Source organism: Camelus bactrianus, chromosome 8, assembly GCF_048773025.1.
Source record: "Camelus bactrianus isolate YW-2024 breed Bactrian camel chromosome 8, ASM4877302v1, whole genome shotgun sequence".
NCBI lineage: Eukaryota > Metazoa > Chordata > Mammalia > Artiodactyla > Camelidae > Camelus > Camelus bactrianus.
The window spans coordinates 1,585,580-1,597,672 of NC_133546.1; the positions used below are offsets into that span (position 1 = coordinate 1,585,580).

The 12,093-nt window shown below is 51.0% G+C and overlaps 1 protein-coding gene and 1 long non-coding RNA gene across 17 annotated transcripts in view; one reads left to right on the forward strand and one right to left on the reverse strand.

The window, feature by feature from the left end:
• AFDN (afadin, adherens junction formation factor) overlaps nucleotides 1–12,093 on the reverse strand; it is a 122,591-nt gene that overhangs the window by 13,380 nt on the left and 97,118 nt on the right. For all 16 annotated transcript variants that reach the window (XM_074367967.1, XM_074367964.1, XM_074367961.1 and 13 more), the window contains 7 exons: nucleotides 9,713–9,778; nucleotides 9,472–9,545; nucleotides 8,941–9,059; nucleotides 7,314–7,508; nucleotides 7,091–7,182; nucleotides 6,577–6,762; nucleotides 3,226–4,203 (listed from right to left, as the gene is read on the reverse strand). In XM_074367967.1, the coding sequence (XP_074224068.1) occupies nucleotides 3,226–4,203; nucleotides 6,577–6,762; nucleotides 7,091–7,182; nucleotides 7,314–7,508; nucleotides 8,941–9,059; nucleotides 9,472–9,545; nucleotides 9,713–9,778 (1,710 nt within the window). The remainder of the gene's footprint in view (nucleotides 1–3,225; nucleotides 4,204–6,576; nucleotides 6,763–7,090; nucleotides 7,183–7,313; nucleotides 7,509–8,940; nucleotides 9,060–9,471; nucleotides 9,546–9,712; nucleotides 9,779–12,093) is intronic.
• Nucleotides 4,553–6,579, forward strand: LOC141578312 (uncharacterized). Its single transcript, XR_012508447.1, has 3 exons — nucleotides 4,553–4,680; nucleotides 5,158–5,278; nucleotides 6,441–6,579. It is a non-coding gene; the product is annotated as an uncharacterized LOC141578312 (long non-coding RNA).

Sequence of the window (12,093 nt, forward strand, 5' to 3'; positions counted from 1 at the left end):
ATTAGGCTATGAAATGCTGAAAATGTGCTGGTTAAGTCAGTGTTAACACTCAAAATAATTCTCTTTTAAAGAAAGAAAAGCTCTGAGCTATCCCTCTGAAATACGAATCTCAGCACCACCCCGTCCTTCCACGCCGGTGCGAATCTGTCGCACAAGCCCATGTGCACGAGCCCCTGGGGCCCCCTCCAGGCCACGGCCCCCGGCTGGCTCTGGCGCACCCCGCACTCTGAGCGGGCACACGGCAGAGGAAGACGTGGATGGAACTGATCGGTACTGCCAGCACCCACTGTGCGGACCACCTAGTACACACAGAAGTAGCGGGAGAAACAGATACTTCTTTTCTCAGTACCACGTGGGAAAAACGTAAAGCTTGGAAAACATCCCTTTGAGTCATCGGGGAGGGGAGATGTTTTCAAGAGAGGTTTCCCTTTGGCGTGGCACTGCCAACATGCTATTTAAATTGAAAAAACAAACAAACAAACAAAAAAGGAGGGCTGTTATTTGGTGAAAAGGCCATTAAAGTCAAACCTGGATTCAGGGATTTGTCTAAGTATTGTCAGTCAGCAGACAGATTTGTATCATTTAAAAGCTGGCTAACAACACATGCTGATATGAAGTTGATACAAATGTACCAATGAGAACACGTGTCTGGCAGGTGACAGAGATACAGTAGTCAAGCATAGAGGGCACCAACCGACTGACCCAGTCTCCCCAATACTGACGTTAAACATGCAGAATGCGACCTCAAGTATCTATCGGCAATGAACTAGGCTAAAATCAAGTTAGGTATTATTAAAGGAAACAGAATAAATGTTTACTGGAAATCCCCTTTCTCTCCCAACAGACAGTTAATCTTAGTTGTTGCACCATGTCAGTACCAGGTGAACTAGATTTCTAACAATGAATATTTAAAATGTGTTTTCAATTTAACAGGGATGAAACAGATTGCTTCTTGCAAAATTCCTCTCATCTGCTCGTGTCTTTACGAGTATGTAAGAATATACAGTATGAATTTTATGACTAAAACTGAGTAAAGGTCAAAACCATAAACAAACAATAAGTAACACTTAAACAAAGAAAACCAAAGAATAACTAAATCTAAACACATTCAAAGGCATGCTTCTAGAGTCAGGGAACCATGTATCCTGATCTAGGCCACCCCTAAGAACCAGATCTACTGACAACATAAAACCACCACCACCAAAAAAAAAAAAAAAAAAAAAAAAAATCAAGACAGAAAAAAAGGACCCAAGGGAAAGAAACAAGAACATACCAAATCTAGAACAGAGATTGCTGGCAGAGCAGTCTGCTGCAGGCAACAGAGAAGGAAAAAAGAAAGACGCAGTGTGAACAAAAGGGCAGTTTAGACCTGTTTCCCGCCGCCAGCTTGTCTGCTGTTCTCATGCTTCACCTGTTTCGAAGGCAACCCAACGAGAAAAGTAAAGAGCCACAGACTGATTTCCAGTCCTCAGAAACAGAAATGGCCTCGTGAGTTTCATCATTAAGACTCGCAGAAACTGAGAAAAGTGAACCCTCCCTTAGCTCTCTTATTTGGAGACTAAGATACGCATCTTAATACAATTAATGGTAAATACACATATTTTAATTGAATTATCATAAAAAATTTCCAAATATCGTAATTCATACTAACAGGCTTTGAAATATTCAGTGTTTTAACCATTTGGAAAAACTGACAGACCTTCAGTAAAAATTTAGTCTTCAGAGAAAAGAATATTTATAGCAATAGTGCAGGGTGGTCTCTAACTTTCCACTCTCATTGGGATACAGTTATAACAATAAACATCAGTATGTCCACTCGTTTACCACGAAGGTCGGCTTCAGACTCAGAGCTAAGACTGCAGGAGGGCAGCTGTGGGCGAGACACGGCCACGGCCTGGGGCCACCTGCAACGCGCCTGCTGGGATACCAGCGGAGCAGCGGGTCACTGCGCTCACCACCAGCGCACGGCAGCCACGTACAGCGCCGGACAGTGTGCTGGCCGCAGGGGCACAGCTCTGAGAGCTCTTACACTGAAAGCAGTTATCTATCAAACAGCTGCTCCTTCCAACACAACAGTGCTGGTGGGAAGTGCGGTCGTTCTTGAGGAGGTGTGCAGCTGATGCCTTGGACAATACTAACAAAACAAGGTGACAGTGAACATTTAGCCCTTTAAGTAACTTGTGTGTGGTGACACTTCAGGAAAACAATTCACAGAGCAAAGTGAAAGGGGGTCACTGCTGGTTCTAGGCCTCACTGATAATTACCAAAGACTGAATTTCACCATGAGGTAGAAAGACTGAAGTATCTGACGTGGCAGCTGCCTGTTGAGGTCTCTAGCACAGACCGCATCAAAGGTGGCGTCAGAAACAAACTCCAAGACAAAGAGGACATGCTCTCTGCTGTCTCTTCTCAGAATATTGCATTGTATTAAAAAAGAAAACCCACTAAATGGCCAATAGCTCTTGCAAATTATTACTGATAAATGCTTCTCTGTCAACAGTTCTCTTGATAGGGTAACAAAAAATCTTAAATTTGGCATTTTAACAATCTACTGCATTCAACTAATATAAATTTTACTTTTCTTCTTACATTTGAGACAAAAAGAAACTATTTTTGTAGTACGAAGAAATATGAATAAAATCCTGAGTTTTCAGTATGTCTACTATTGCTGTAACTAGTAATTTATAAATACTTGCTTCATCAACTGACCAACTCCTGCGGAGGCTCGATTTCCGGGAACGACAGCAGACCTTGCCCTGCCGGCCTGGACGGCCTCCTGCCCTACCACGGGCGCCAATAATCAAGACCAGGGTCCGCCCGCTGGCGCAGTGCAGCCGCCGGCCAGTCCGGGGGTGGGGGGTGTGTGTGTGGGGGGGGCGGCCGGCCTGCGTCAGCAGCAAAGCTGGGCAGCTGAGGGTCTGTACGTACGGCCCCAAGCCGGAGACAGTTACCATCTGGCCCTTTGAGGAAAGACTGCCAACCCCTGATCAGATTATGACCAGCCACGAGCTTGTTTCTCAAGTGCCAGTGAGGACAGAGACGGGTGTGAGCGGAACCACCTGAGCTGTGCGTGCGTCTCAGGACCACCAGCCTCCCAGCTGCTTCCTCTAGAGGAAGCGGCACGGGGACACGGGATGCCCCGCGCTGGGCCCGCCCCCCCGCACGCCCCCCCCCTCCCGCCCCGCAGGGCAGCTGGGGCCCAGGCCGCGCCAGCTCCCCCTTTACCCTGGCTCTCCGCTCGGCCTCCAGGCGCTGCATGAGCAGCAGCGTGTCCACGTCGTCGTCCTCCTCCTCCTCGTCGTCCTCGTCCTTCTGCTTGGACTCCTGCAGCCGCTTCTGAAACTGCCACTCCAGCATGAGCTTGCGCAGCCGGTCGCTCTCCTCGGCCGAGCGCTCAGGCTTGGCCTGCAGCTCCCGGATCTCCTGGCTCAGCATGTCCACGATGTGCATCTGCTGCTGCTTCTCCAGCTTCTCCCGGGCGTCCCGCTTCCAGGGGTCAGGGGACAGGCTGTCCCCCGCTGACAGCTCCTCCTTGCTGATGGTGATGTACTGCAGGTCCCTGCGCTCGATGGTGCGCGGCTGCTGCTGCGGCTGCAGCTCGCGGATGACCGTCTCCGGGGGCCGCGGGAGGGCGGCGGGCCTCTCGGGACGGGCGGGCGGCGCGGCCGTGGGGGACAGCGGCGCGGGGTTCAGCGCCTGGGCGCGCATCTGGCCCAGTCTCCGCTCCTGCTCGCGCCGCTTGCGCTCCCGCTCCTCTTCCAGGCGCGCCTTCTCCTTCTCGTACCAGCGCTGGTGCTCCTCCCGCTTCTTGCGCTCCGCGGCCGCCTGGGCGGAAGGCGGTGCGACCTGGCTGGCAGGCGGGGGCGGCAGTGGCAGGTCCAGGGGGACCCCGTCCAACTCGGCGGGGAAGTGCGCGGGGGGCGGCGGGGGCGGCGGGGGCAGGTCTGTCCGCATGGGCGGGGGCTGCGCGGCCGCAGGGGTCTTCCAGCGCCCGGGACCACTCTTTGTGAGGGTGGAGGCGGGCGTGCCCGACTTGGAGGAGGGGTCCAGGTGCTCCTGGCTGGATGCACTGGAGCCCAGCGAGGAGCTGGGGTTCACCCACAGGTCGCTGTCAGACTTGCGGTCTGCGAGGGCCTCCATCCTGTGCGGCTCCAGGTGGTAAGTTGAGTCCTCCCGAAGCTCTTCCTGGGAGCGGGCCACACGCTGGAAGAGAACGGACAACGCTTACGTGCCGCACGCAGCACAGGCACTAGCTCATAAACACTGCATCTCAGGAGAAGAACGACTCGGAAAACGGGGAAGCGAGCGTGCAGAACAGAGGCTGAGGCTGCCCACGCACGACGGCGCGGGACGCCACCTTCCCAGAGGACGTCTCCATCTGTCGAGGGAAAGCCGAACTCTCCGCGTCACTGCAGAGACAGGCGCGCAAGAACTCACGCACCCCATCTGCACTCAGCCCTGCACCAGACACGGGCCTGCCGTCCAAAGAGGACTCATTTAGTCAAGGGCGTGAACAGCGACAAGGATGACGTGTCTGCCGTGAAGTTCTAACCATTACTGAGGATGATTGTCGAATCCTAACCATGCGGCCCTCCCGCAACTCTGAGCTCCGCCAGTGACGACCGGTTCCCGGGGCCCTGAGACAGGACCGGCACCACGGTCTCCGCCAGGCTGAGAAAGGTAGGAACACCGGGTATAAACCCGCTGGACATCGTCTTCTGTGTGTGACACAGGAATGAACACACGTTCCTCAAAGGGCTAGTCTGAAGTCTGAAAAACGGCACGTCTGAAAGTAGTTTAATATAATAGAAAATCACCCACTTCGGAGTCTCAGCCATTTTCCCTGCCTGGTTAATGAACAGAAATTGACACCGCCCACCTGAAAAATAATTTCCTTTTCCTTAAAATACAAACTGAGAACAAAAAAAATGAAGAATCACTTGAAAAAACAGTAGCCTAACAGAAAAATGAAACATGTACTTCTAGCATTCTTACGGCTCTACTACGTGCACGGAAACAGTTTTTCAATTGCTGGGCATTCAACCTACAGCCCAAATAAAAGCATTATAAATTCCCTGCTATCTGTAGAGCAGATACTTCTATAGTATAAAATTTGGAGACTCATGCCTTCAGATACACACCTGCTCACCTTCTCAGTCCAGTGACTCCTGAAGCATCCCTCCGCCTTCCTTGAAGACCTCATCTCACTGCTGGTGCCCACTCACTGCACCCCACCCTCCATGAGCCCCGTCAAGTTCGTGGTCAGTTTCGCATCCACGTAAGTGACCCTTCAACATGCTGGCCCCTCGTCTCCCTGCCCCCTCTCCCAGTGATTATCCATGTGGTGAGGCAGAAGCAACCTGCACTCAGCACATCTGTGCTGCTTAACAACATCACTCCCATAAAAGAGGAGAAACGGTGTGGACGTCCGTGGCACGTGGGGACAGACCATCCTAAGGGCTAACAGTGCGCCCGACACCTGGACTTCCCGCAGGTCCCCCTCGCCGCCACTCACACCGTCTCCCAGGAAGGAGTCCCTTCTCCGCCTCCCACCCTCCCAGGCTCAGTCACAACCATCTCCCGTCTAAGGTCTCTTCCCACCACTCTAATCCAAGGGGGGTTTTCTCCCAGAATTTGCTGTCTGGGACATGTACTCGTTATATACTCTAGACAGTACCCACTTGAAGCAAACATTTAATTTCTTTCCCTGATCTTCCACAGCGTTAACTTTCAAAAAAGGGAACTGCATCTGATAATGTTCCCAGGTCAACTAGCCATGCTGACATTCCTTCTCCACCAACTTGGATAAAACCCTGGTTCCTTAGCTTCTCCCAGAAAGCCCTGCCACGTTGTCACCCTGCCTTTCCAGCCTGGAATCCTGCCACTTCCTCCCCCACCCAGTTCCTCCCCCGGAGCACAGGAGCCTCTGGTCCAAACATCCCTCTCCAAGCCTCACCCCAGGGTCAGAAGAGCTTTTTTGTTCGGGCAGCTGTAGTGTACATGGGAGCCCAGGCTGCAGTCGCACTCGCACTGGGATTGCGAATGGGCTCCCCCACCCTCCCCCGGCGAGGACACCGAGGGAGGGCTCCGCAACCCTCCCCCGGTGGGGACACTGAGAGCTGGCTCTGCCACCCTCACCGATGGGGACCAGCACATCCTATGCTGTCCTTCAGTCTCAGCTCCTTTCCCACCCGCACCTTCAGCTTCACATGCGGGGCCGCAGTCACCTCTGGGTCCCCAGGACTCAGAACAGCTCCTGATAGGAACAAAGTGCAGCAGATGTGGTCCTGGTCCTCACGTCTCACTTCCGGAATCAGTGAACCCTGCCTTACTGACCATAATTACACTTTAACGTGACCGACATCTCCCTATCCAACACGAAGAGGACAAAGAACCCCTTTTCACAGTATGCGTTCTGCCCCATCCCTTCTTTTCCTCAGGGAACCAGGAAAACCATGAAGGAAAGGAGGAACTCTGTCTGTAGTGGCGCTACTCTACAGGAAACACCAGAGTGTCTCAGAAGCCACTCAGCTCCTCCCCACCCGTCAGGTCCCAGGGACAGCAGGGGACGCTCACCTGGATGGCGAGGCTGGAGTGATCACTGTCTGTGCGCATGTGCGGCTTTTCCTCATAACTTGGCCACTGGTTCTGAGGAGGAGCCGCGCGGTCCTGGGACCTGGAGGCGGGGAAGGTGAAGTACTCCCTGGTGGACGTCTGCGTGGGGACGGGGTAGGCCTCCGGCCGGGGCGCAGGGGGCTCCTCCTGCAAGACGGGAAGGAGAAGCGAGCTTTCTGCAGTCTGTACAGTAGATTCACTTACTTTCCAATGATCTGTTTTAAAATATGTACGTTTAAAAACCGTGTTCAAAATTAAAAGTGTGATCCTACACTGAGAATAATAAAAAACATTTTATTTTGCCCAGTCTTATTAATTTAAAGCTAATTTACCTATTATGTTAAAAAGAAAAAAACCCAAACACTCAGGAATCATAAACAATGCTAGCCGCGAGAGGACATTTCACTAGACGACGTGGGCCTGACTCCGGGGGACCTGAGGGCTTGGGGCCGCGACACCCGCACTCATCTCGGACCTCAGCACAGAGGTTCCCAGTGGAGACGGATGTTATCTTGGCTGCTGTTCCAGGCGCATATGCACTTTTCCCGCCAGGACTGGGAGGCTGATCTGTTGGTAGGAGACAGAAAAGAAAGTTTAATATTAAACACACCAACCCCAGAGTGCCCCCTCTCTCCAGCTGTGACCACGCCCGTCCCCAGGGAGCTCAAGGCGGGAGGGGAGGCCCAGACCCCTCTCACTTGCGACGTTGGGGCTGGAGCGGTGGTCAGCTCTGTTCTTCATCAGCCTGTCATCGCCGGGCAGCTTCTTTGGTTCGCTGTATTCCGCCCAAGGCAGCTGAGGGCTCTCAGGTGACCCGTTTTGAGCTGAATTACTATAGAGCTCAAAGCCTTCACTCTTTGGTCGGGGTTTACCTGATCCACGCCGATCTGAAACTGAAATCAAAATGCATTCACGATCTGCTCATTCGGTCAAGATTTCATCTTAAACACCCTGTTCAGTTTTAAAAGAAAGATGAATCTATAAACATTTAAAATTTCATAAGCAAGAATTTGTTTTTACCAGGAGAAATGAGGTGATTTCTACATAAGAGTAAAGCCTTCTAAAGAATTTCGAAGTTTTCAAATAAAGCAACATTTAAGCGGCACCAATGAGAAAGTCTCCTTCAAAGCTGATTTTCTCATAAGCTTACCTGTTCTAAGTAACAAGACTACTTTTGAAGTAGAATTTTTTAACTGGAACATCAACACACTTCCTTCCCTTTGTAAAACATGCATGGATTCTTTTAATCACTCAGGGCTGTCGCCCTGCACGGCCATCATCCGACGTGACTACTCCTTTACTGTTCGGGTTTCCTTATCTTCTTCCTCGATGACCCTGATGTACCTAACAGTTTCCCTCACTGATTCCTAACTCATCATCCAGTCTGCTTCCTTTCAATGACTATAACCTGAGAAATCAGACAACCCATGTGTTAAGCACGATGTCATGAAAAAAGTACAGGAAGCGCCAGGCCAAGGTCTGTCACACAAGGCCCGCTCTGCTGAGACGCCCTTCTGCGAGTCTGCTTCCATGGGCAGTGGCCCGGCTCCCCCGAGGCTTCCGCTGCTGCCACTACTAGCTGTGGCCTCCGGGTCCTCCCCACGCACGGGCCCACAGAGGAGAGCTGCCAGGCCGGACGCAGAGGCCACGCACACAGCCAGCTGAGTGAACATGAAGTGTGTAATGATCTAGAAGACACCTAAGTCATAACAGGGTTCCCCTGGTTTCTGAACTAATTCTTCTAAAAGTCCTACATGTATATTGATATTATCCTGAGATTTCTGATGTAGCTACAAAACCATGATTCCCACCAATAAACTATTCAAACAACTGAGCTTTTTACTTAAAGTGAACTGTATGTAACAAGACGACCCCGTCCTAACTCTGCACATGCGAGACTGGACCCTGCTCACACCCACATGCGAGAACAGTCCTTCAGGAGAGCGCTCTACCCGCCCTCTGAAGACCACACACCCCGCGTCTGCCTGTCAAAACTGAAACATCGCTCCTCGCCTTACTCCTGACCGTGCGCGGGCCGTCTGCGTTTCCCCGGGGTCTGTGCGGGTGAAGTCAGCGGCTCCTGGGGGAGCTGGCGAACCACCACACCTGGTCGTGGCTACAGCAGAGCACGAGCTCGCTGTCCTGGGCATGCGCTCAGGTGTGCCCTCCTGCCCTTACCTGTACCACTGGGACAATGAAAACCACAGTGCCTGCTGCCCGGGATTTGTGGCACTAGAAGGGTCACGACGGGAAAGCTGTGCATGTACGCGGTCAATATGCGTCAGCGCCCACGGGCAGCAGCCAGCTCCCCAGCCCGGCCCTTACTTCTCTGCATCATGGGCGACGGCTGGTTCAGCAGGGTGGCCAGGCCGTGATAAATGGCTCCTTGCTTTGCCACTTCCAGCGTCACCACGGAACTTGTCCTTGTCATCAGTTCTGCTGCCCTAGGAAGACAGTGTCACAACTGTAAGAGCAATGAGACGCTGGTGCCTCTCTGGGGGTACCTGGCCCAGGCCAGCGCTGCAGCCCGTGCTCAGGGCAGCAGCCGAGCACCCATGGCGGCCTCACCACTAGTCCGGGTAAATCTCCGACCGCCAGCCAGATTCCCTCCCTCTGAAAGTCAACTGCACACACACCTCCTTTCATCATACTGAGAACAGTAAGACTGTACTCAGAAATTTCAGGAAGCACTAAGAGTCAAAGAAACACATTCAGACTAAAATATGTAATTTGCTAATAAATGAAATGCCATGTACAGCTTTTTAGTGTTGTTTGTAATCTTCTAATTCCAAAACTTAATGACAAATAGCCCTAAAAGTGCTAATATTAAGCTTTAAACAAACAAACAAATGATACCTTTCTTGAGAGAGTCCTACCAGACTCCGTCCATCCACACTGAGGAGCTGGTCGCCGGCAGCCAGCCGCCCATCCTGGGCACCGCGGGGCAGGCGGGGGAGGGGGGCAGGCGGGGGAGGGGGGGAGAGAAGCCAGTGAGAGAGATGCTCAGACTCGCTTTCACAACAAACTGAAAGCACCGTTCACGTCACTTGTCACATACATGACGCACTGAGTCTATGTCTTTAAAACGTATACCAACCACGTCTGCAGCGCCTCCTTTCACAACGGACTTGACGTAGATCCCAAGCTTGTCTTGCCCAGCTCCCTAGACAAAAACAGGGGAGAAACACTGCACTGAAAAGAACAGTAAGAAATACAATACTCTGCAAAGTAAAACAAAAACAGAAACACAGAGGTCACCGTACTGATTCCTCAGCCACAAGCACGAGTGAACAGGTCCACGGCAGGCACCGTCGGCCCCTCAGTGCCCAGCAGCCATCACGGCGCTCCTGCATCCCGGCCCTCGACGCCGCCCCGGACCTCTCCCTCTCCACGCGCAGAGCCCAAACTTCAAACAAGGAAAGGCTTCTTGTGGCCAACAAGAAGAGAGACTTAGCTACAGCCTACGCAGAAAATACTGCACCGAAGCAATTCAGGGATCGCGTGCTGTAAGCCTAAACAAACGCCGCAGCCACAGGCCCCGGCCCACACGGGTGCGCTGCGGCTTCACCGCACGCTGGCTCTCGGAAGGGCGAGGGCTTCCGGGACAACCCAGGCGACACGTGCAGCTGCCTCACAGAGCCACCAGTTTCTACTAGGGCGTTACAACTCCACTATAAAAATCAAAATTTGCTGTTGTTGATAAAAACCACCAAAGGAAGCCTTCACATGTATGAAATCTCACGTGAACATTACTGCCAGTATTCTACAACGGAGAACATATTTCTCAGCCCAGAACTTTAATGCCTATGAAACTGTGTCACAAAAGCAAAAATGCAAGACGGTACTACAAAAAGTTACAAAGATACAGTTCAACTAGTGACTGAACTGAAGCACCTTTTCTGCAACACTCTGGGACTGCTAACCTCCCCCAGAGACCCCTTCATCTCCCCCTGCAGTTAACAGTGCAGGCTCAAAGAGCACCGGCTGACCGCTGGCATGCCGAGTCCCACCCTCTGATCGCCGCGGGAAAACCCAGCAGACGGCACGATTCCCCGAGGCTGACCCCATCTGTCACGTAGTCCCTCTGAGAACTGTATACAGTGTCTCAATTCAACAAAACAAGTCCATTTCAAATTCCTGTGGTCACATTATCTGGGAGCTGATTTTATAAACGTTCTACACATGGTAAGTAAAATCAGTGTTCTTCTCTGCAGCGCCTGAGCCTCTGGCCTAGGTTTTCCGACTGTTCCCCTCAGCCCGTCTGTCTGTCTGTCCACCTGCATGTCCACAACCACCTCGCCGCCTCCCTGCAGCTCTGCTGCCCAGCCCCAGCCCCCTGGCCAGACGCCCTCGTGACTCGCTTGGCACTTCAACACGACACGGCAGCCCAGGGCCCCACTCCCTGCCGGGGTCCCTCCACCATGTGCTGGCACAGCTGGAAAGCTGGTACTTTTCTGTAAACTTGAAATTTCACACACACACACACACACACATACACAAAATATATATACACAAACGTGCATAGACATATACACATATATACATAGAATCACTCAATAAATGGCATTTTATGTTCATTACATTTTACATAAATGAATTTTATGTATCACGTGGCAAAAAAAACAGTCAGTATACCTTCCACCTGACCTCATTTATACCAATACCAGGTTTCTTGAGCCTGGGGACCTGAGCTGCAACGCGGGAAATGATTCCCAGGACAGTCCCTACGGGCCCATTTGTTAAATGGGGCGTTCCCTCCTACGGAACCTTTTAAATGATTTCTTTGAATGATATTCCATATTTTCATGTAATCTGTGATTACCTGTTGAGTTCAGCTGTCTGAAAGACAGTTTCACTCAGCAGACAGTCACTGAATGCTCACATGCCCTAAGCCCTTTGGACAAGTGAGTGAACAAAACAGACACCCCTTCCCCTCCACAGGGCTCATATTCTAGAGTAGTTTCCTTTTGGTCGCCCAATAATACTTCTGATCAAGGCACTGAAAATCCCTCTTTTTCTTTTTCTGCAAATGCTAAACAATTATTTTGTTGTAGCTAGGCCAATTTTTTTTTTAAAAAAGGGTCCTAAAAGTATAGTTACCTTTTCTTCTGTTTTCCATTTGACTGATATAAAAAGCAATGTTCACTGAACTTGGGATGCCAGTTTTTAGTGCATTACTTACTACATTTTCACAACCATCGTTTGTTGGTAATGCAATACTGTCCTTACAATTTAGATACTTTTAGTAAGATAATCAATTACTACCATCTTTGACAAGAAAAATCTCTAGCAGTAATACTAATAATACAGCATTTTTTAGTAACACGGATGTAAATAAAACACCAAGTACGTATTTGGATACTTTAAAACAATAAATCAAGCCCTCCTCCCCCAATTCTGGGATGCTTCGTAAGCTTACTAGCAATAAAGAAAAAAACCTCATTTACTTTTAAAAAATCTATTTATATAAACTGTAAT